The 25694-nt window shown below is 40.9% G+C and overlaps 1 protein-coding gene across 1 annotated transcript in view; it reads right to left on the minus strand.

Moving 5' to 3' along the window:
• Nucleotides 1-7166: 7166 nt before the first annotated feature.
• Nucleotides 7167-25694, minus strand: part of ddx18 (DEAD (Asp-Glu-Ala-Asp) box polypeptide 18) — a 42602-nt gene continuing 24074 nt past the window's right edge. The window contains exons 10-14 of the mRNA XM_055638592.1: nt 21466-21618; nt 17294-17407; nt 15565-15621; nt 12147-12324; nt 7167-8175 (exon numbers count right to left, since the gene is read on the minus strand). Of these exons, the coding sequence (XP_055494567.1) occupies nt 8030-8175; nt 12147-12324; nt 15565-15621; nt 17294-17407; nt 21466-21618 (648 nt within the window). The 3' untranslated portion in view covers nt 7167-8029. The remainder of the gene's footprint in view (nt 8176-12146; nt 12325-15564; nt 15622-17293; nt 17408-21465; nt 21619-25694) is intronic.

A 25694-nucleotide genomic window follows, 5' to 3' on the forward strand; every position in this document is an offset into this window, starting at 1 on the left:
GTTTGGACTGTTCGACCTGCTGCCCTCTGGAAGGCGCTATAGGTGCATCAAATCCAGGACAAACAGACTCAGGAATAGCTGCTTCCCGAGAATTATATCTACCATAAATTCAAATCCACACATGCACTGACTACACCGCCCAACACGGACTTCCATCTGTATATATGTATATATGTATATAGCGCCGTAGAATTTTTGCACCTATTTGCCCCCCCCCCCCCCCCCCCCCCCCCCTTCTGTTTTGTTTTTTCTGTTTCTTGTTTTTTGTGTAAAATTGTATGTATGCACTGAGTACGAGCAGCTTTCAGTTTCACTGTACATGTATAGTGACAATAAATGGCATATCTATATCTATATCTATATCTGATGCCATGATGAGCGAATTGAATTGACTGAAGCCTTTTGTACCCCGTACTTGTCCCTGGCTTTGAGGAAGTGTCTTTTCTTGGACCTGTTGCTTCCTGTTATCTAATTCACCCTCCACCAGTTGTGGCAAAACCACATAGTTTTGATTTAATCTGGTGATTGTGGGATTCAGTAGGTCTGTCCAGGATCCACATTGTCCTGCATTACAGCTTCAGGTTACCACCTCATTTTAATCACATATAGTGTTGCTGCTGTTTTCACTTTCTGCACTGCTTGTATACATTTGTGCAGCTGTTGATTTACAATGTTTCTTGAATGCCCAGTTTTGACATGCTAGATGCATTCAGAATTTATCCCTTCTTGAGTATCACCACACAATGGAAAGTGTACTGGCCTGAAGATACAGTGCCCTCCATAATGTTTGAGACAAACACCGATCATTTATTTATTTTCCCTTGGACAAATTTGAGATTTGTAATGTAATAGAAAAAAAATCACGTGGTTACAGTTCCTCTATACACAATATTCCACCACTCACCCAAAGCCCCCAACTCCTCTCCCCCTAATCCCACACCCCACAATGAAAATCATGGTATTTTGTTTAAAATGAAATTCTCAATGAAAATCGCACGTTTTCGTTAAAATAACTTAAACACAATGTTAGCTGTTAATAAAAATGGAAGACTTGATTAAAACGGAGTCAATGTCAATGAAAATCACGATTTTTTAAATGTAAATGAAATTCGGGAACTCATTGTTAGGTCATTGTGACGATGAATGTGGCTCACGACCATATATATATGTCTGCTTCCCGGAGCCAATGAATGGACTCAACTTTTGGGTCGGTGTCGGTGCTCCCTGGAGACAATGAATCCTTCCTAGGTACAGAGGGAGGGGAGGTGGTGCAGTCGGCGCTTCCCGGAGTCAATGAATGGACTCGACTTTTGGGTCACCATCGATTCTCCCTGGAGCCAACCAACATTTCTCCTCCCATCCCGCACTCCGTCAACTCTCATAGCTTCGGTATTGGCAGCAGAGATCACATTGTGATGCCATTTTCGGTTGTTGGAATCTTCACGGCTGCTTGTGTAAATGAGATCCCATTGTGATTGGACGGCTGTGAGATGCCATTGTGACATCACTGGAAACTGCCAGAATCGTCTCCCACTCGCAGGCAGTTATTATTTTCAAAGTTGGCTTTTTATAAACTTTAAGTATCAATAACTTGTGAAATATAACATCAAATGTGAAGAAATTTGATACTAGTGACCATGGGAAAAAGTTGAGTAAGATTCTGCAAAAAAATTGCGCTATTGTTACTGTTTTGGCGTAGTTCCTTCATCTCAGACAAACAAGACGAGACTTTTAATAGTATACTAGACTAAGTGGGACCCATTGGGTCCCAACATCATACGGGAGAGCTGGCCCCTCAACACAATATTCCACCTCTCCACCAATTCCAATATTGGTGGCCTGAGGGGGGGGGGGGGCTTTCTGGAGCGCTAATATGGGTGTTGTGGGCTGAAGGGACTGGTTTCCAGAGGGCTAGTATGGACATTGTGGGCCAAATGGATTCTTGGGCTGGCGGCTCGGTCACTCAAGCCTGTTGTGCTGTCAGCTCACTTACTCATGGCTGGTGGGCTGGCAGTTGACTCACTGCTATTCCTTAAAATTCCATTTCAAGCAGGGTGCAAGGCCACCAAATTCAAGTGCAGTTTCATACCATTTCAAGCAGGGTGCATGGCCTCTAAAGACAGCGAGTCGTGACCTTTCCCTCCTCCATCTTGTAGAGACTGAGCCACGCCCACACTTCTGGGTTTTATAGTCCCACCCCCCCTCTTATTTTTCATCGATGGGCGTCAGCACCGGCGACAACCTACGACCTCCTGGTAACCCACTACCACTGCACCTACATAACGAGAATTCTTGCTACTCTCCATGGTGTCAAAACTCTGGTCGCTGCTAATATTTCAACATGCTGAAAAATTAGCGGCGACCAGAATGAAGCCATGACTGGTTACGAGAATGAGGGAACTACTCACCACCATGCAGGCGGCACCCTGGCCACCTCCGGCAAACATGTGACGACCTCATAGCCTCCTTTGCCACCTAAAAAGTCGCATACGCTACTCCATGCAAATACGGTTCAGACTCATCGTGTAACACATACACAATTAGCATGTTGACGATACCTGCTCCCAGAGATAAACATAAGTCCCAAGATCAGGATGAATCCGTGTTGAGACAGTTACGAGAGGGATAGGGTTCAATTAATCTACGCCGCGATTTCACTCACCTTGTTTGAGGTAATCTTTCAAGACCTTCTGCAATCTCCACATCTTTTTCTGTGCAGAGTTTGCATGTTCTCCCTGTGACCTTGGGGGTTTCCATCCGGGTGGGCCAGTTTCCTCTCACATCCCAACGACGTGCGAGCTTGTAGGTTAATGGGCCGCGAAAGTGGGATAACAGGACAAGTGTAAACGGGTAGAAACGAGGAACTGCAGATGCTGGTCTAAAAAAAAACACTATAAAGTGCTGGAGTAACTCAGTGTCAGCAGTAACTCAGACCTTGGATACGGTGGCACTTCCTGTTGGAACCCGCTAAGTTACTCCAGCACTTTGCGTCTTCTTTTGTAAACCAGTATCTGCAGTTCTATGTTTCAATATCTCTGGAGAACATGGATATGCAATGGTTGGGGTGGGACCCTCCTTCGGACTTATTGTATGTGGGGCTGGGGGTGGAAAATTGGCAGAGAGGACAGGGCAAAGCCTGGCAGGTTGATACAGGTGAGAGGGGGTTTTGATAGGCAGATAGTTAGACAAAGGCCAGAGAGGAAAAGACAGATGTGAGACAAAATGATTAGAGTTGCGAATTGTATAGCTAGGTGTAAGAGGTGAAGGGTGGAAACATAGATGCGTTCAGGTGGGATACCCGAGGAGAGGGGAGAAAGGGGCAAGTGGTGGGGGAAGAAGGCGGAGGGTGCCGTTGTAGTTACCTAAAATTGGAGAATTAAATGTTCATAGTGTTGGGTTGTAAACAACCCAAACGGAATACAAAGTGGTGTTGTGGCTTCCCTCTGGCAATAGTGGAGGCCCAGTGCAGTAAGATCAGAATGGGAAGAGGATTTAAAGTGGTTAGCAATCAGAATATCCAGCAGGCCTTGGCAGACCAAGCCTAAGTGTTCACTGAAAACAAGAACCAGTTTTCAGAATATCTGTTCTCATGTACATTACAGACAGGTTTTCTGTTGTCCTCTGCATCATTCAAATGTAAATAGGTTATGGTAGGTGTGAAGTTACTTGGAACGTCAAATGTGGCCATAGGCATATTTGTCTATATCAGTAATTGCAGTATTTTTGTACTTGAGAGCAGGAACACTAATTCTGGGGATCTGGATTCTCTGTCCTCATAATCGTTTGACCCATCCAAACTAGCAACGGTTTTGAACATTCAGAGGTGTACTTTCTGCTATTTTGATATTGTGTAATGCAGTGGAAACTTTGGTCAGACTCAAAATATCAAATTGAAGCAAGATCATTTTTGCTAAAGAAATTGTATGGAATCACCTGCTGTTATCTTTGATCTTAAGAGTAAAAACATGATGTCCTCTGGATTTGGGGGATTCTACTGAGATGATCTCCAATGTACAGTCTATTTCTGTTGACAACAAAGGACTTTTATATCAACTGGCTTCAAATTCCAAGTAACTGTTTAAAGTTAAGAGTGGGAACTTGTATGGGAATGATTAGGGCAGTATTTAGGTGTTAAATGAGCACTGTGCATCCTTTTTTACACCGAGAAGCAAGGGATTTCAGAGTATTCAATGCAGGGGTTAGTTGAGATACTGGAAACATTAAAAATAGCATTAGAGACATTAGGATGTTGGCTGAAATTAAAACTGGCATGTCACCAAGGCTGGCTGGGACACCTCCTGGGATTTTAATGGAAATATGGGAAGAAATCTTTCCAATGTTATTGGGATACATGGATGGTGCCAGAGGATTGGAGAGCAAAAAAACGTTATTCTCTGATTCAAAAAAAGTAAATAAGGATAATTCCTGCGGTTTATTCTTGGGGGTGGGAGATCTTTTGAAACCATTGATCTGGGATAGGATTTAAAATCACCAGATCACGGCAATCTGGCATTGATTTAAGGGCACATCATGTTCAATCGATATGATAGAACTTGAGGCCAACACAGTTGATGTGGTGTACATGGATTTCCTGAAGCACATTCAGATTCAGATTCAAGTTTAATTGTCATTGTCAGTGTACAGTACAGAGACAACGAAATGCATTTGGCATCTCCCTTGACTTGAGAGCGACATATTCTGGCAAACTGGATCCTTGAATTTTGACCCAAAAAAAATAATAAGTGTACCGGGGGGGGGGGGGATATTGGGGGGGGGGTGTGATTGGCAGAGTCATCAAATTGAGGTACGTTGTTTAGTAAAGAGATTGATGGAATCACCTGCTGTTATCTTTGATCTTAAAGTAAAAACTGTTCCTCGATTTGGGGGTTCGGCAACGGAGATGACCTGTAGCGCCTGACCCAAAGGATGGTACTGGCTTCAAAGGGTAAACAGTCCATGGTTGTATGGGGTGAGAGCAGTCCTTAGGCGATGCTGAGCATCCTTTTTCCGCAGACAGCGCAGATACTGGAAACCTGTAACGCCTAGCATTGTAAGGAGGGTAACCCATCCAGGGTTGGGGCAGAGCAGTCCATGCGATGCTGAGCGCCCTCCGCAGACAGGTTTATAATGATTGGACAGACTCAATGGAGGGGAGCGTGGAACCGGTGATGCGTTGGGCAATTTTCACCACCCTCTGCAATGCCTTCCGGTCAGAGACAGAGCAGTTGCCATACCATACTGTGATGCAGTTGGTAAGGATGCTCTCGATGGTGCAGCGGTAGAAGTTCACCAGGATCTGAGGAGACAGATCATGGACCTTGATTCAGTCTCCTCAGGAAGAAGAGACTTGAGGCCAACACAGTTGATGAGCCTTCTTGATTTCAGAGTAGAAGGGCCATTGACACCAAAGATTATAGAGGGGCGCTCCTCTAGGATCTTTGATTGACACCACGAGTTAGCTAAGCAACAGAGAGTCACGGTGAATTGTTGTGTTTTGGATTGGAGTTAGGTGGTTGAAGCTATTCCCAAGATTCCGTGTTAGACCAATTGCTTCTTTTGATCTGTATAAATTACCTGGACTTCCTGTAAATTACTATTTCTAAATTTGTGTACAACAGAAAACTTGGTTTTATTGTGAAGAGCAAAGATACTACCAATAGAAAGCAAAAAGCTACCAATAAGCTGGTAGTATGAGGGGGAGGGAGACATTGAAATCTAATATATGCATGCAAAATGAATTTCACTGTGTAACGTTTAATTGCATATGTGACAATAAATATCCATTGATAATGTAGAGAAATGTGAAGTGATGTATTTCTGTGAGAAGAAAAAACATGGGAGTGTTGCATGCAAAACATGTTAAAGCTGTTTCCATTGTAGCCTGTGGGAATTGGAAAAATACATTGTTGAGTAAAATTTACAAGACCACAGCAAATGATCTGGTGAAATGTTAGACAATGTGGACATGAAAAGCTGAATGGCCTCCTCCTGTGCTGTCCTCAATGTAGTTTATAGGTAGTAAGGTTTTATGCTGTCAAAAAGTGAGTCATTCTCACTAGAATGCACAGCCTCTGATATGCTCTTGTAGCCATCATTTATCTGGCTGATCCAATTGACTTACTGGTTAATGATGACTTCCAGGATGTTGATGGCCATGCCATGGAATACTGAGGTTAGGTGAACAAGCAGCCTAATTCCACCCATGTCTGAATGTTATTGGGATTTCTTTATGCAGGCATGGACTGTTTTGTTTGAGGAGGAATTGTTATAGAGAAACAGCACAGACACAGGCTTGCTAGACCACTGGGTCTGTGTCACCACGCATTTACACTATCTCCCTATATTCTCCTTAATCGCCATCAGATTTTAGCATTCACTCACACACTGGTAATATCAGTGAACAATTTACTTGAAATGAAATTCACAGCTCTTGGAAGATTCAGTATACTGAAAGCAAAGAGCTGTCGTAATATGAATGCACTAGAAAATAATTCAATGTTTGCATGAAGACCAGATTTGTAATGTAGCCACCCTAGAGTTAAAGGTCCTTAAATTCTGGTGAGGTATGATGTTTATGCTTAAAAGTTTACTTTTGTAGCACAAACCAAAGATTGAATGTACTTGCCTAATAAAAAATAAAAAGCATCTGTTCCAGGTCATCTTCCCAGAAGAGTCTTTAAACCTGAGAACTCCCAATTCAGATGTTCTCACCAAATGTCTGAAGAACATAGGATTAACTCCTTTGCATTGGTGACAGCTTGAAGTAGTTAGCAGCAGTTTCGGATAAAATTTATGGCAGGAATTCCGCAGGGTTCTTTTCAACAGTGCAACACAAATCTAAAGTGTTAACAGTCCCCTTACACACTGCATGTCTGTGGTCAAAGTCATCACAAGCCTAAGTCATCTATCTTCCTTCATACAATTTATTACCCCATCTCAGAAATAAATAAAATCTTATCAACCACTGTTGGAAGCAGTCAGAATCATGTATTGCTCCACAGTTGTTATTTGCTACCTGGTTTGCTAAATGGAAGTTTTATGCAGGTGATTCAAATATTGGCATTGGAATATTGTTTACCATTCTGGCTTCTCACCAAGGAAACCTATCAGCTGTGCAGTGTAAACCAAAGTATTAATGAAAGAGTCTTCAAGTGAGCACAGCCGAATAGGATCAAAATCTTCTCTTTATTAGTTCTGCTTATGCAAAATTGTTTAGGGTGGCCAATGAAGAATAAATAAGCTGTACAGCAGTGGGCACAATGACAGCTGGCATAAGAAGGAACAGTAACTGTATAACAGATGATCTTGTGACCATGGGGCACAGGAATGATGATTTCTACCGGCTCTAATTTTGGTGAATATCACTCAATGTGAAGCTTACACTTACTTCCTCCCCCCCCCCCCCCCCAATACAATAGCAGACTACAATATAAAATGGATCACAATATAGGTTCAAGGGAGATTTCTGGGCATAATCTTTGGATAGAACAAAAGCAACAGCAGAGATTGTTAAACATGGGGGAAAAAATCTGGCAAAACTAAAAAAAAGATGTTGATCAAGCAGAATATATGTCCATTAAATGACAAACTATCCAAGTGAATTTATGTGATTGTGGCAACTAGTATGGAATAGTTATTGCAGTCACAAGACTAGACAATTATATATACATCAAAGTTATTTGTTCAATAGGTCACAAAGTTAATGCGGTTATTAAACACCTCCATTGAAGATTATCCTAGAAAGGGGAATGTGATGGGTCTGAATACAAAATATCAGTGATCCATTTATTATAATTCAAAATATTGTAAAGCTATCAGTTTACAGGTTAACAATATACTCAAATTAAACTTGAACACTGTGTAAAAAGATATAACTTTGTAGGAATAGAATTGCAACCATGACTTAACTTGATTCAGTTCAGGTCTGAAGAAAGTTGCCCAAGTTGGTTAGCCAAAGGCAGTTAACCAAGGGTAAAATATATTTGTTATTGTTTATTTTTTAAAAGAATGGCAGCTTTGAAACGGTCATCTAACGGGAAAACTGTCTGTTGTCTGCCTTATTCCTGCCAATTTGCTTGAAGATTTTTGCTTTACGGACATTTTTGGACTTCTGATATCCAAATCCACCTCCACCACCTCTTTTCTTCAGTTTCATTCCTCTGCTGGCATTTATATCTAAAGTACAGAGTTAAGAAAACCATATGCAGGCACACAGAATGGCAATTTATGGTGGAATTCATTTAGAAGAATGTTTCCATTACACTAATGACAAAATGTCTATCAGAAAAGATGTATGATGACAAATGCAAACTGCATGGAAAAACTATCAAATCAAAATGACCTAGTCAGGAAATTCTATTAAATTTGCATTTCTCATGTTCTCTTACATCACAGCAATCCATAGAGTGTATGTCAGAACTCATCAGTCCCATTCTCCCATATTTATCTTCACAATTGCATCATGCTTCTCCTTCCACCACCAACACTAGGAATAATTTACAGCAGCCCTACACTGCACCACTGAACCTTCTTATCCCTAGCCTTTTCAGGATGCGAGCTGGTCTATTGCGTAAATTAGAATAATAAGCATAATGTCCCAGTTCAGATTTTCTCACCAGAAAGTTTAGCGGCTTGAACTCCAGACTTGCTTAACCAGCGAGCCCAACCCAAAGTTAACACACCAGTCTATGCAGAAGGAAAGGTACAGATTTAAAAGATCTACAATATCGGCTTGCTCAAGAAGAGTAAGGCGATGTGCCTCAATGTCTACCGATGGTGGCACTAATGACCCAAGTGATGAAATGCTTTGACAGATAAGACACAAAATGTTGGGAGTAACTCAGCAAAACAGGCAGCATCTCTGGATAGAAGGAATGTGTGACGTTTCGGGCCGAGACCATTCCTCAGAAGGGTCTCGACCCGAAACACCCATTCCTTCTATCCAAAGTCTGAAGAGGGTCTCGACCAAAAACATCACCCGTTCCTTCTATCCAGGGAGGCTGCCTGTTCTGCTGAGTTACTCCAGAATTTTGTGTCTATCTTTGGTGTAAACCAGCATCAGCAGTTCATTCCTACACAAATGCTTTGAGAGGTTGGTTAAGGCACATACCAATTCCTACCTCAACAAGAACCTGAACCATTACAATTTTCTTAACGCCACAACAGGTTACTGGAGGATGTGATCTCACTGGCTTTCCACTCTGCACTGGATCACTTGGACAATAAATCACATATGCCAGGTTGTTGTTCATAGACTACAGCTCGGTATTCAACACCAGCATTTACTCCAAGTTGGTTACCAAGCTCATAGAACTGGAACTCTGTGCATTCCTCTGCAACTGGATCCTCGACTTATTAGATCACCAGCAAATAGATGTAATCATGCAGTAGGCATGCCAGTGCTTCTACCTTCTTAGAAGTTTAAAGAGACTTGGCATGTCGCCGAATACTCGAACAAACCTATAGATGCACTACAGAATGTATCCTGATGGCCGCATCATGGCCTGGTGCGGCATCTGCAATGCAATTTTCAGAATGATCACAAGAATAGCTATGGAGAACTGAATGGATTTGTACAGTGCATTCACAAAGTATTTAGACCCCTTCACTTTTCCCACATTTTGTTACGTTACAGCATTATTTTAAAATAGATTAAACATTTTTTTTTATCATCAATCTATCTACAATCTATCATCAATCTACACACAATACCCCAGAATGAAGAAGCGAAAACAGTTTAGAAATTTTTGCAAAGTAATTAAAAGTAAAAAACTGAAATATCACGTTTACAGAAGTATTCAGACCCTTTGCTATGACACTCAACATTTAACTTAGGTTCATCCTGTTTCCATTGATTATCTTTGAGATGTTTCTACAATTTGATTGGAGTCCACCAGTGGTAAATTAAATTGATTGCACATGATTTGGAAAGGCACACACCTGTCTATATAAGGCCCCGCAGTTGACAGTGCAGGTCAGAGCAAAAACCAAGCCATGAAGCCGAAGGAATTGTCTGTAGACCTCTGAGACAGGATTGTGTCGAGACACAGACCTGGGGAAGGGTATAAAACAATTTCTGCAGCATTGCAGGTCCCGAAGAGCACAGTGGCCTTCGTCATTCTTAAACGGAAGAACTTTGGAGCCACCAGGACTCTTCATAGAGCTGGCCACCCAGCCAAACTGAGCAATTGGGGGAGAAAGGCCTTGGTCAGGGAGGTGACCAAGAACCCGATGGTCACTCTGACAAAGAGCTCCAGAGTTCCTCTGTGGAGATGGGAGAACCTTTCCAAAGGACAACTATATCTGCATCACTCCGCCAATCAGGCCTTTATAGTAGAGTGGCCAGACAGAAGCCACTCCTCAGTAAAAGGCACATGAGAGCCCGCTTGTAATTTACCAAGATGCACCTAAAGGACTCTCAGACGATGAGAAGCATGATTATCTGATCTGATGAAACCAAGATTGAACTCTTTGGCCTGAATGAGTGGCTGAGGGGCTGGAGCAGGCAGCAAGGATTTAGATTTATAGACCATTGGGATCTCTTCTGGGGTAGGAGTGACCTGTATAAAAGGGACGGGTTACACCTTAACTGGTGGGGGACTGACATTCTAGCAGGCAGGTTTGCTAGGGCTACAAATGTGGCTTTAAACTAAATAGTGGGGGGGAGGGATTGACAAATTGAGAGTATAAAGATAGAGTTGAAGGGGAAGCGAATACAGGAAAAATTACTCTTGAATTAATGGGAAGGAAAGTTCGAGAAGGGATAAGATAGTATGGTCAGGGCCAATTGTGAGCGGTGCGAGAGGGGAGGTGAATACCGAGGTCAAAGTTTTGTATATGAATGCGCGAAGTATAAGAAATAAAGTGGACGAGCTTGAGGCTCAGTTAGAAATTGACAAGTATGATGTTGTGGGAATTACACAGACATGGCTGCAAGAGGGCCAGGGCTGGGAACTGAATATTAAAGGGTATACCTCCTATCGAAAAGACAGACAGGTGGGCAGAGTGGGTGGGGCTGCTCTGTTGGTGAGGAATGAAATTCAGTCCCTTGCAAGCGGTGACATTGAAACAGGAGTTGTGGAGTCAGTATGGATAGAACTAAGGAATTGTAAGGGTAAAAATACCCTAATGGGACTTATCTACAGGTCCCCAAACAGTAGCCTGGACATAGAATGCAAGTTGAATCAGGAGTTAAAATTGGCATGTAGCAAAAGTAATGCTGTGGTTGTTATGGGAGATTTCAACATGCAAGTAGACTGGGAAAATCAGGTTGGTACTGGACCCCAAGAAAGGGACTATTGTCTATAAAATAGCTGTGCATCAACGCTCCCCATCCAACCTGATAGAGCTTGAGAGGATCTGCAGAGAATGGGAGAAATTACCCAAATACAGGTGTGCCAAGCTTGTAGTGTTGTATCCATGAAGACTTGAGGCTGCTATTGCTGCCAAAGGTGCCTCAACAAAGTACTGAGTAAAGGGTCTGAATACTTACGTAAATGTGATATTTCAGTTATTTATTTTTAATTACTTTGCAAACATTTCTAAACACCTGTTTTCACTTTTTTATTACAGGGATTGTGTGTTGATTAATAATAAAAATAAAAGAATGTAATCAATTTTATAATAAGGCTGTAACATAACAAAATGGGGAAAAGTGAAGGGGTCTGAATACTTTCTGAATGCACTGTATATGGGATTCCTGATGAACACTGCGCCAAAGAACAAGAATTCATGCACTTTAAAGGACTTAGTAGTTTGTGATGTTCCGTGCAAAGACAGGTTTTTACCCCAAAACCCTCACACCCAAATTACTGTTTACACTCATGCATACACAATCTGCCATTGAATATCAGCTCTGACCAATGACAGAATGTTAAAAAATGTTTTTCATCATCTTTGAAATGTTTCACAAGGAACTGCAGATGCTGGAATCTTGCTAGAACACAAAGTGCTGGAGTAACTCAGCGGGTCAGGCAGCGTCTGTGGAGGACATCAGCAGGTGCATTTCAAGGTTGTGACCTTACTTCCGGACTAACAAAAATCTGAAGCCATAACGATGAATGCTTTTTGATGTATTAGGGGAAATATTGTTCTAGAACTATTCAAATTTATGACGATAGCATAAGAATGTAACATCAAAAGGATACTGAGATCAACATGGGGTGGTACTGTGAAGCCAAATGATAATGCTATTTTGGGCAGATCCAGGTTGTTGACACTGTAGATGTCCTTGAGAGAATGAGAATCATAGGCTCGGATATAAGACTTGTAAGCCTCTTGTGCTGATTTGTGCAAATAGTAATTTTTTTCAATTAGTTTTTCAAGCTGAAAAAAAAAACAAATAATGTTTAAATTCAAGGTGATGAAAACAAATGGAAATCACTGGAGAAACTAATCAAGTTGAGTATGAATTGATTTTTGTGTGTTCATTACGCTTCATGTGCCCGCCAGAAATTCAAAACATTCTAATTGTCAGCTCATTAGAAGTGGAGTAAAAGGAGTATCAAAGCATAGTGCTAAAGAGAGTAATTTAGTGAAAAAATCCATATAACTCAGTTATAGGTACAGTTTACTTTGAAGCCACTGACATGGTAAGTTCCAATTTCAGCAGTTTAGAAGAGGTACGGTGCTACTTACACAAAGACGGTCAGTGCTCAAAGCAATAACCCACCAGCACCTTCTGAATGGAAATTAAGGATGTACAATGAATACAAGCTGTGAGAGCCATGCTCACATTCTATTCATGAACGTAAAGAATCTAAGGCACATTTTCTTGTTCAAAGTTGATTGCAACCATGTATGGTAGAATAGTGACCTTCTCCTCAACTTTCTTAAAATCATCAACTAATCTTTAATAAAAACATTTTCATAAAAAACACTTCATGTGATAGGGTGTATATAATACACCCACGTTTTCTAATTTTCGAATTTGATCTAATGAGATTAAGCATACAATTCAGAAGCTGCTGTGTAAACATTTATCTTCTATCTTTATTCATGAAGCAATGGTAAAAATAAAATCAATTTTATATTCCTGGATTAATCACATCTTTGAATTTCATAATTCCACGGTTGAATTCCCATCTTCCACCCACAGTGAACTTAAGCTCATCAGTCTATATTATACTAAAAGTCTTGTCTTGTTTGTCTCTGTCTGTGAGATCAAGGAATAACGCCAAAAGGTACACAATAGCCAATTTTATTTTGCAGAATCTTACTCAACGTTTTCCCGTGTTCGTTAGTATCAAGTTTCTTCACATTTGATGTTATACTTCACAAGTTATTGATATTTAAAGTTTAAAAAAACCCAACTTTGAAAATAATTGCCTGTGAGAGTGAGAAATATCTAGCAGCTTCCTGTGATGATGTCACAATGGCATCTCACAGTCGTCCAATCACAATGGGATCCCATTGACACACGTTGCTGTGAAGATTCCGAAAAGCGAAAATGACATCACAATGTGATCTCTGCTGCTAATACAGAAGCTATGAGAGTTGACCGAGTGAGGGATGGAAGGAGAAGAAATGTTATTTAAACATTGTCTTTAGCGGGAGAGTGCAAAAGGGGAGAGGAGAGGGAGGGAGTAACTGAGGGTAGGGACAAGGAGACGGAGGGAGAGGTGATAGAAACCATGGGATCAGCAGCTTCAAGGGGAGTAAGTAGAAAGTTAGATTTTTGCCCCCCCCCCCCCGGTGGGAAGGATTGATTGGCTCCAGGGAGAGCTGACGCTGACTCAAAAGTCGAGTCCATTCATTGACTCCGAGAAAAGCTGACTCCCCGCCCCCCCCCCCCTCCCCCAACTGGGAAGGATTAATTGTCTCCAGGGAGAGCCGACCCAAAAGTCGAGTCAATTCATTGGCTCCGGGAAGTGGCGACGGCCCCCACCCCACGTGGGAAGGATTGATTGCTTTGGGGAACCGGTTGCATTGGGGGAATGGGTTAGTGGTAGAAACGGGTGAGTGGTGGAATACTGCGTTGGGGAAAAAGGGCCCAACGGGTCAGGGGAGTAGGGAGAGGAGAGAGGTTATGGAAGGTGGGAGGGAGTGACTGAGGGTAGGGGAAAGGAGTGGGAGGGAGAGGTGAAGGAGGGAGTGGAGGAGCGGAGGGTAGAGAAAAGGGAGGGTGAAGAGGAGGGGGAGGGAGTGTTGGTGGAAGAGGGGAAATGAGCAGCACCTACGCAGTTGGGGGCTATGGGTGAGTGACAGAATATTGCGTTGGGCAAACGGGTTACGTTGGGGGATCGAGTGATGGGGATAATTGGCTCCGGGGGGCGCTTGTATCCGGGGTGAACGCCGACGCCGGAGCCAAGTGATGGGGATAATTGGCTCCGGGGGGCGTTTGTATCCGGGGTGAACGCCGACATTCGGGGACCAGCCGGCCCGTGTGAGGCTGCACCCCCCCAGACCCTCCCCCCCCCCCCCCCCCCCCGCGCGTTGGGGGACGTGGCCCAACGGGTCCCACTTGGTCGGGTCTGTCTGTCTGTCTGCTGTCTGTCTGTCTATCTGTCTATCTATCTATAACTAAAACTCTCATCTTGTTAGCTTCCGGTTTGTGTTGTTTTTACATTTCCACAAAAACATGATATGCTATGATTTTTCACTACCTTACTCACCATTCTCCTGTGCTGCAAGTGCACCAAGTTTGAGGGATTGGGGAAGGGTAGGAGAGGGGAAAGAAGAGGGAGGCGAGGAAGAAGAGTGGGGGAGGAGGGGGAATAGAGGGAGAGGAGGTGGGTGGTAGGGAGTGGGGAATAGAGGGAGGTGGGCAGTGGGGGAGGTGAGGAGGGAGACTGGGGGAATTGAGGGAGAGGAGGAGGGAGGGAGGGAGGGAGGGAGGGGAAATGTCCATGTCCTTTAAAAGCTATTTTCTTTAAGTTCTTCGTTATGCATTCTAAATTCTCTACCTGCTGCTCAGTTAAAATTTCCTTTAAAACAATCCGATTAATAGCACCTCAATGTGTAAAGCATGGATTGATATACATTTAGTTTTAATTAGAAAAGGTTTACTTTGTGTAAATATATCTGTACGAGTGATAACAACCGTTTCATTGGTGGATTGCTCACTTAAGGGCCTGTCCCACTTGGCGATTTTTTCGGTGACTGCCAGCATCATATCAGTGTCGCCAAAAGATTTTGAACATTTCAAAATCCAGTGGCGACAAAATAAATGTTGCGACACTCGAAAAAAACACCGCGCGTCTTACGTCATCATGCCGCATCATCGCCGCAAAATTTTCGGTGACCTGATACGTCAGTCAATGATGCCGGCAGTCGCCTAAAAAAAAAAATCGCCAAGTGGGACAGGCCCTTTATACAGTGAAACTATCCCGCTCTGAAATTCACTCATGTTCAGACCGATTTCTTATTTTGACCTTTATAACTATCTTTGTAACCAAGCCTGTCATTTCAGATCTCAAGACCTAATTTTATTACTTTGCACATTAGTTTTTGTATGATTAAACTGGTATTAAATAATTCAAGTTTCCAGCCAGATCCACCATTTTGGTTAAAAAAAACTCAAACATTATTATAACAGATGAAAATTATTATATATGTATATGGTACCTGTGCCTGTATGTTTGAAATCTTACTCCAAGAAAATTCAAACTCATTCAATGGTACCTATGAAAATCAAATTTGACATTATTTAAATACATTTATTGCTATATATTTGTGACTGTAATTTAAAAACCTAACTAGTCAATGTTTATCATGCATACAAATTCCCTTTTACAATAATGATCACTCAATATAGATTCCATTCTTTCTATTCTTGATTATAATAATAGATAATGCTCAAATAATTTCAAGCTTTTTTCATAAATAAATTTTAATTTTCATCTGGTCATATTTAAACAATGAATAGTAAACAAAGATGAATCTATACTTTATACGGACAAAAGTGTCTTTGATTCCCAGTTAGTAGCTGGTCCAAGTATTGACACACAGGTTTAAAAGAATTGCAAGGGGAAAAATGCATGAGATAGGGAAACGCTGGGTCAGTCCTAGTGTAATACAGCACGGAAACAGGCCCACCGTCCCAGCTTGCCCGTGCCAACCAAGGTGCTCCATCGACACCTGTCCCACCTGGCCATGCTTTTCACATATCCCCCTCTAAATCTTTCCTATCAATGTAGCTGACCAAATGACTCTTAAATGTTTAAGAAAAAACTGCAGATGCTGGTAAAATCGAAGGTAGACACTGGAGAATGCTGGAGAAACTCAGCGGGTGGGGCAGCATCTATGGAGAGAAGGAATTGGCAACGTTTCGGGTCGAGACCCTTCTTCAGACTGATGTCAGGGAAGGGGTAGGCCAAAGAAAGAATGTAGGCGAAGACGGTGGGACTAATGGGAGAACTGGGAAGGGGAGGGGGGGGGGGAAAGAAAGAGAATGCAGGGAGAGAGCAAGGGCTACATGAAGTTAGAGAAGTCAATGTTCATACCGCTGGGGTGTAAATTACCCAAGCGAAATACGAGGTGTTGTTCCTCCAATTTGCGCTGGGCCTCACTCTGACAACGGAGGAGGCTCAGGACAGAAGAGTTAGATTGGGAATGGGAGGGGGTGAGTTAAAGTGCTGGGCCGCCGGGATACAGGTAGGTTAAGACGGACTGAGCGGAGGTGTTCAGCGAAACGATCGCCGAGCCTGCGCTTGGTCTCGCCGATGTAGAGAAGTTAACACCTGGAACAGCGGATGCAGTAGATGAGGTTGGGGGAGGTGCACGTGAACCTCTGCCTCACCTGGAAAGACTGCTTGGGTCCTTGAATGGAGTCGAGGAGGGTGGTAAAGGAACAGGTGTTGCATCTCCTGTGGTGGAGATGGGAAGATATAGCCAGTAGTGGGATCCCTTTGGAGGTGACGAAAATGTTGGGAGGATTATATGCTGCATCTGATGGCTGATGGGGTGGAAGGTGAGGAGAAGGGGAACTCTGTCCTTTTTACGAGAGGGGGGAGGGGGAGTGAGAGCCGAGCTGCGGGATATCGAGGAGACCCTAGTGAGAGCCTCATCTATAATGGAAGAGGGGAACCCCGTTCCCTATAGAATGAGGACATCTCCAATGCCCTGGTATGATAAACTTTGTCCTGGGTGCAGATGCGGCGTGGATGGTGTATGTTGTCTTAGTTTCTGCCTCAACTACTCCAGCAGCTCATTCCATATACTCCCTACCCTTCAAGATGGGTCTTTAAAGATATTGCATAAACAAATAAACAGAGGCAAAAGCCAAGAACTTCTTGAGTAGTATGAAAATTTCCAACTAGATAACAGGATCTGAATTAAAATTAAAGATATTTACCCTGGCCTGTTTGAGATAACGAAGAAAACCCAGCTCTTCTGCTTGCAGGATAAGCAAGGCATGTCCCCGTCCATTAAGTCCTCGTGCAGTCCTTCCGACACGGTGGATATATTCCTAGCAGAAATATGACATGGCAGTAATACTTTCATGCAGAAGTGTTTAAACTCACCCATGATCTGGGTGTTACTATAAGGCCAATTTGCTGCTCATCCTTAATTGCCTTTGAGAAGGTGCTATTGAGTTGCCTTCTTGAAGTGCAACAATCATTCCGGTTAAGGTACTCTTGAAGTGCTGAGTAGAGTGTTCCAGGATTGAGACACAGCTATGAACTGAACATACAGTTCCAAGTCAGGACAGAGTGAGACTAGGGAGTGGAGCTTGCGGGTGGTGCTGCTCCCATGTACCAAATGCACTTTTACTTGTTGGTGGTGGAGGTTAGGGGTTACAATTTTCATTATGCCAAATATAATTTATAAGCTCCTATATCTAAGCAGTATTACCCTGCAAAACAGTGATGATATATAAATGTACCTTGAAAGGTCTATAAAATGTAGACTACATTTCAGAAAAAAAAATGGAAAAATATAGAGGTACCGAGGTGAAAAGGCAAAGTTAGAATAGTTAAAGGGAAGAGATTCATAAATTCACCAAATTATACATCACAGAAACAGACCCTTTGGCCCAACACGTCCAAGTGTAGATGTCCTTCTACATTAATCCTGTGTTTGTATGTATCCCTTCAAACTATCCATACGCTTGTCCAAATATCTTTTAAACATTGTGTTTTTAAACTTGCCTCTACCACTTCCTACCTGCCCAGGGAAATAGGCCATCTGCCTTATATATACCACCTTAATGTTGCAAAGGCCATCCCCAAGTCTACCTCGCTCCAGAGAAAATAGTCCCAAGCCATCCAGTCTCTCCTTATAACTCAAGGCCTCCTGTCCAAGCAATATTCCAATGTATCTTTTCTGCTTAATCACATCCCTCCTCTAACCAGGCTAACAGAACTGCATACAATACTCCAAATGTGTCCTAACCAACAACTGTAGCATAATAACCCAACTCCTATGTTCAATCCTTCAACCGATGATGACAAGCTGACCGTTTGCATTCTTCACCGCTGTCTATTTCTATTGCTACTTTCAGGGAACTATGTGGTTGTGCCCCAAGGTCTCGCTGATCATTAACAATCCCTTGGGCCCCTTGTAAGGTCTGGTTATCTTCCCAAAATGCATTATTTTCAACGTCCAGGTTAAATTCCATTCGCCATTCCCTCACTCACTTTCCCAGTTGATCTTAACCAAGCTCTTCACTGTCCATGATACCAGAGAAAATAGAAATGCTGAATGGAAGCTATGTGTTTAGTTAAGTAATGTAGGTTACTGATATTGGTGGAGTAATTTTATATGTTACAGATTTTTCAGATACAACTTGGCAACATTGTATAGGTTGAATTATTTCAGCAAAGTTAGAAAGAAAATGTCAAAGCAATAACAGTAACAAATGTCTAAAGCCATGGGTATTGAAATGTAAAAAGTTGACATCAATGACCTCAATGATAATATGTATGAATCATAGCAAGTACATTATCTTCCCTATTAAATATTGCCCCTCAAAATTAGCACAGAAAGGTGCTTCAGGGGAATATTATCAAACAGAATGTGTGACCCACCAAATGAAAGATTAGGACAGAACAGCATGTGAGAAAATTTGGGCAAGGAACTACAGAAATAAGGTTACAAACTGTTTGTTCTGCAACAATGAAATTATAAAAAAGGAAGAGGTGCAAACGTTTCATATTGGAAAGTTGCAAAGATTAGTTACTGAATTTCAAGGCTTTGGTTGCTGAAAGTAAGCATGCAGGTATAGCAGGCAGTGAAAAAAGCTAATGGCATGTTGGCCTTCATTGCGAGAGGATTTGAGTTTAGGAGCAAGGAGGTCCTACTGCAGGGACCTGGTGAGACCGTACCTGGAGTATTGTGTGCAGTTTTGGTCTCATACCTTGGGGAAGGAAATTATTGCTCTTGAGGGAGTGCAGCGTAGGTTCACCAGGTTAATTTCCGGGATGGCGGGACTGCAATATGATGAATGAATGGGTCAAATGGGTTTATATTCACTGGAATGTAGAGGAGAAGGGGTCTTATAGAAAAATATAGATGCAGAAAAAATGTTCCCGATGTTGGGGGAGTCCAGACCCAGGGGTCACAGTGTAAGAATAAGGGGTAGGCTATTTAGGACTGAGATGAGGAAAAACCTTTTCACCCAGAGAGTTGTGAATCTGCGGAATTATCTGCCACAGAAGGCAGTGGAGGCCGTTTCACTGGGTGTTTTCAAAGGAGAGTTAGGGTTAGCTCTTAGGGCTAAAGGAATCAAGGTAAATGGGGAAAAGGCAGGAACGGGCTACTGAATTTGGATGATCAGACATGATCATATTGAAGTTGGCTCGAAGGGCCGAATGGCCTACTCCTGCACCAATGTTCTATGTTTCTATGGAGCTGGAGATGGTTACATTGATTGAAGCTGGTTAGGCCAAAGGATTTGAAAACTGGATGAGAATTTTTACATTAGGCATTGGTTAAATGAGAACATGGTTCAGGTCGTAGGAAATAGGGAGTAGAATTCGGCCATTTGGCCCATCAAGTCTACTCCGCCATTCAATCATGGCTGATGTATCGCTCCCTCCTAACCCCATTCTCCTGCCTTCTCCCCATAACTGCTGACATCTGTACTAATCAAGAGTCTATCTATCTCTGCCTTAAAAATATCCACCTACTAGACCGCCACAGCCATCTGTGGCTAAGAATTCCACAGATTCACCATCCACTGACTAAATAAATTTCTCATCTCCTTCCTAAAAGAACGTCCTTTAATTCTGAGGCCACGACCTCTAGTCCTAGACTCTCCCACCAGTGGGAACATCCTCTCCACATCCACTCTATTCAAACCTTTCACTATTCTGTATGTTTCAATTATGCCCCCCCCCATGTATAGTGACAATAAATGGCATATCCCCTCATTCTTCTAAACTCCAGCGAGAACAGGCCCAGTGCCGACAAACGCTCATGATAGGTTAACCTACTCATTCCTGGGATCTTTTTGTAAACCTCCTCTGGACCCTCTCCAGAGCCAGCGCATCCTTCCTCAGATATGCTGCCCAAAATTGCTCACAATATTCCAAATGTGGCCTTATCAGCACCTTATAGAGCCTCAAGTATTCAATGTATACAGCCTTGAATACGTTCACTGAATGAATATCCATAATTGAAGCAGAGAATCTCAAAGATTTATACCCTCTGAAAATTTAACACTTATGTCTTGAATAGATTTTTTAAAAATCCCCAAAAATTGTTTACCTAGTTCTAGGCTCCAGTTAAATATTTGTTAACCCCCCCTCAGAATCTTACATGTCACTGTAGGGTCATCTGTATTTCTTCTAACCTCCCGTGAATATGGATCTATCTTTTTCTATCTCTCTTCAGCTTACAATCAATCCCCCAATCCCAGGAAGCAATCCAATGAATCCATGATGGACTGACTCCAAGCCAAGTAGATCCTCCATTAGGCACAACACTTAGTTCTTCAAACATGCTTCTAAAAGAAAAATTGCCAACGTAATCTCAGCCAACTACCACATACTTATTCTCCAACCGTTAAAAATGTCACTATTTGCCTCCCTAATTACTTAGCTTACAATTTGCATTTGATTCGTATATTTCTGAACATCAATATCTATTGTTTTTGCTGCACATTATTTTGAGCATTTTTTTCTTTCTAGTGCTCTTCTTGGAGACAAAAAGGTGCCAATATGCATCTTTAATAAACATATGTGTCACGTGGCTAGAAAACAAAACAATGAAGTTCAACTTTTTAAAGAGGCGCCAGTATGCCGTACCACCATAAAAAAAGCTGGTTCTTCCTGTTAGTCCTTCCCAAGTGCATAATCTCACAATACTGTAAGAGCTAGCGCGGTCCCCGCCATCTTATTTAGCTATTTTAGTCACAATACAATCGACCTAAATCTTCGTAACCATTTAATCTTTCTTTCTCGCTTCGCCGACACTTTCCAGCACCTTATTCTCACGCAGAAATTTGAACTAAAGAATAAACCAAACAAGAAAGCTTGTAATGAAGTTTGTGTTTACTTTAAAAAAAAATCGAAAATGTTATACCTTTGGATCATCAGGAGGGTCATACTGTACAATCCAGTCGACTTCAGGAATATCCAGCCCTCTGGCAGCTACATCTGTGCACAGCAATATTCCCTCACTTGCATTACAGAACTGGAAGAAAGTGGATGTGCGTTTTGTTTGCTTTTGCTTACCCTAAAAATATTTAGAGAAAATTGAGAAATTAAAACATGTTTCGCATTTAATATTGGAAACATAGAAAATGAATTACAGAACACTTTTTTCAATGTATTGTATGGAATTAGAACCTATAATCTGGATAGACAAGGACCCAAGAAACTACAGATGCTGGTATCTTGTTTTTTTCTTTTAAAATCTTTTCATTCGTTTTTTTTTCCAAAAACAAAACCAATACAAAAAAAAAGAACGATAAACATACAATGATATTGATACATAGGGATCACTATTACATTAATAACAAGTATAACCTAAATATGAGTCCAGTGTCAAAATACACATTGAGTATAGACCTCCCTCTATGTAAATGTAATTAAGTGTTTAAAAGAGATATATATAAAATCAAAAAGATAAAAAGAAAAAAAAAGAAGAGAGAAAAGAGAAATACAAAACCCCCTAAACTAAAAAAAAAGCAAAACAGAATCTGGGCTGCAAAGAATTTCAACAATTTAACTCCCTGTTTGTCGTCAAGTCCGTTCCACCGTATAAAGGTAAAATAATTATTATAACGGTTGGAGAGGGGACAATTTATATTGTGTGAAAATGTTGATTAAAGCTTCCCAAAGTCCTATCAAATTTAACCAAGGGTTCAACAATGCCATTCCTAACTTTTTTCTAAATTTAAACATGATATTGTTTCAGAGTACCAATGGAGTGTTGTCGGAGGATTAGAGTCTTTCCATTTAAATAAAATAGATCTTCTCGCAATTAATGTAGTAAAAGCAATCAGCCGATGGGCGGAACGGGACAGATGAGTAGAATATAACATCGGTAGTCCAAAAATTGCAGTAATAGGATGAGGTTGTAAATCAATACCCAAAACTACAGAAAAACAACAAAAATGTATTTCCTGAAGGTAGTTGAGGCCATTGGCTATATTTAAGAGGGAGTTAGATGTGGCCCTTGTGGCTAAAGGGATCAAGGGTATGGAGAGAAGGCAGGTACAGGATACTGAGTTGGATGATCAGCCATGATCATATTGAATGGCGGTGCAGACTCCTGCACCTATTTTCTATGTTTCTATGATTTTTATTCTGCCATATGTATGAAGAAATATTTGAGTCAATAATATAAAATAAAGATTTAGCAATAAAAATTGTTATCGACTGAAATAAATACAAAAATTTAGGTAGGATAAACATTTTAATAGCATTGTTTGGCCAATTAGAGATAAGGACATTGGTGACCATTTAGTAAACTGTTGTCTGATATTGGCAATTAGAGGCGTATAATTGGCTTTAAATAGATCTTGGTAATGTAATTACCAAGATGTGTTTCTTGGTAATCTTAATGCCTAAATAAGTAAACCAGTCAGTAGTCAATCTAAATAGAAACTGTCCATAATTCGAAATTAGATTGTTTAATGGAAAAAGCTCACTCTTACTAAGATTTAGTTTATAAACAGAAAAACTACTAAATTCATTGAGTAGTGCTACTATTGCCGGAATAGATTTCTCTGGGTTAGATATAAATAATAACAGATCATCTGCATAGAGAGATAGCTTATGTGTCTTATTCTCACGGACAATACCAAAAATATGAGGGGATTCCCTAATAGCAGAGGTCAAAGGTTCCAAAGCAATATCAAACAGTAAAGGACAGCCCTGTCTAGTACCTCGAAAGAGCCTGAAAAAAGTGGATCTCTGATTATTGGTAAGTACAGAAGCCTGAGGTATATGATATATCAGCTTGATCCAAGAGATGCATTTTGGACCAATCTTACATTTTTCAAGTGTATTGAATAAGTATTCCCATGCTACTCTATCAAATACCTTCTCAGCATCAAGTGAAATTACACATTCTGGAGTTTTATTTGACGCTGTATATACAATATTAATTCATCTCCTAACGTTAAAGTATACGTAACGATTTTTTAATAAAACTTGTCTGATCTTCAGAAATAATTTGCAGTAAAATATTTTCCAATCTCATAGCTAGTATTTTTGAAAGAATTTTGGAATCTACATTTAACAGTGATATACGGTTCACCAGACTGATCCTGGGATGTCACTTCATGAAGTACTGGGTAGACTTGGTTTATACTCTCTAGAATAGAAGATTTTTTTAAGAATTACAAAAAGAAATAGATGCTAAAGGGGAAATCCTTTAAAAATGAGGATTGTGTGTGGAACTCTCTGCCACAATAGTTATTCATGGCTAAAAAGGGGCTTCTTGGAGAAAAACCTTGTATCAGCCATGAGGGGGTGCACAATAAACTTGAGAAATTCCAGGCTTCTTTAAAAAACCCATAAACTGAGAAATTCCAAAACTCATCTAAACTGGGAGCTTTACCAGAATTCATCGAAAGGATTGCTTTCTGTATTTCTTCCTCCGTGATGGGTTAATCTAACAACACTCATTATGTGGTAAATTTGGCAAGTTCAGTTTCTTTAAAAACTCATGCATTATATTGGAATCAGTAGGAAATTCTGATTGGTATAGGGAGGTATAAAATTCCTGAAAGGATTTATTAATTTCATCATGGTCTACTGTCAATGTACCATCCCAGACTACACCATTGGATATTTCTTCGGTAGAGTTTGTTAAGAAGAAGAAAGCAATCTGATCTTTAATAAAATTAACAGAATTTAGATCTTGAAGCAGTAGTATTAAATCGCCATTGTTTAGCACTAAACTTGAAATCAGGTAGTTTAATTGATACTTTCAATGGTGCATGATCAGAAATAGCAATTGCATCATACTCACACGCAGTGACCGATGAAACTAGCCGAGAATCTATTATAAAGTAGTCAATCCTAGAGTAACTATGATATACATGAGAGAAAGAAGAAAATTCTTTGTCATTTGGGTGTAGGAATCACCAAGCTTCTAACATTCCAGAGTCAAGTAAAAAATAATTGATAAAACTAGCTGATTTATTTGGAAGCACATGATCAGATGCAGATCTGTCCATCGAGGGCTTCAAACAGCAGTTAAAATCTCCAAATTATCAAAAGATGTTCATTTAAATTAAGAAAGGATGCAATTAACTGTTTTAAAAACTCAGGGTAATCAATATTAGGTGCATAAACATTCACCATAACAACTTTTTGGTTATGAAGAACACCAGTGATCATCAAAAATCTACCATTTGGATCAAAAATTGTTTCATAATGAACAAATGAAATTGAGGAGTCAATACAAATAGAGACTCCTTTCACCTTTGCCTGTGAATTTTAATGAAACTGCTGTCTTCTCCAAAACTTAGAGTCATTGATTGTCATCTTTCCTTACATGAGTTTCCTGAACAAAAATAATCTGAGCATTTAGTCTACGAAGAATTAAAAAAAAAAAAAAATTCTCTTAATGGGATGGTTCAGACCATTCACATTCCATGAAAGGAAATTAATAACTTTATCCACATTGTTTGTAAAAATCATGTGGAATGTAAAGGGTTAATTTCGTAGGCCATAGTAGTTCATGATACTGGAAGGAGAAGAATCTAAGGCGGAGCCAGAAGTGATGACATTTCAGACATTTTTGTAGTACAAATTCCGCCCAGATAGAAAAAAATAAACTAAAAGCAAAAGTCCCCCCCCCATGCAAAGCCCGAAACGGACTGGTAGGCAGTCAGTACACTACCTAATCCCTCCCCTGCCCCCATCTCTCCTAATGACAGCCCCCAACGTAAAAAGGCATATTTACCACTCAATATCCAAAACAAATTAATGTTATGGTTAAAAAGTGCATGCTAACTGTTAAAAAAAAGAGCTACGTCATATTGTTTATCCAAGGTCAAAATACGTGCAAACTATGAAAAACAAGAATTGCTTCACTTTGTTTGTCTAAAGACGGGAAAAATTCCTTTGATGGACATTTTAAAAATAGAAGCTAACAAAGAAGATCTTAAAAATTCCGTCGCGGCTTCAGCCCCATAAGCCTCCAGAAAACTGGAAGCTTCTTGCGGATTGTTAAAAAATCGGTTGTTACCATTAAGGAGTCGTTAACGCAGTCTAGCTGGATAGAGCAAGGCAGGGCGCAGCTTTTTCTTAAACAACTCAGACATTACATTATGGAAAGGCATTCTCAATCCC

Source organism: Leucoraja erinacea, chromosome 7 (assembly GCF_028641065.1).
Source record: "Leucoraja erinacea ecotype New England chromosome 7, Leri_hhj_1, whole genome shotgun sequence".
Taxonomy (NCBI): Eukaryota; Metazoa; Chordata; class Chondrichthyes; order Rajiformes; family Rajidae; genus Leucoraja; species Leucoraja erinaceus.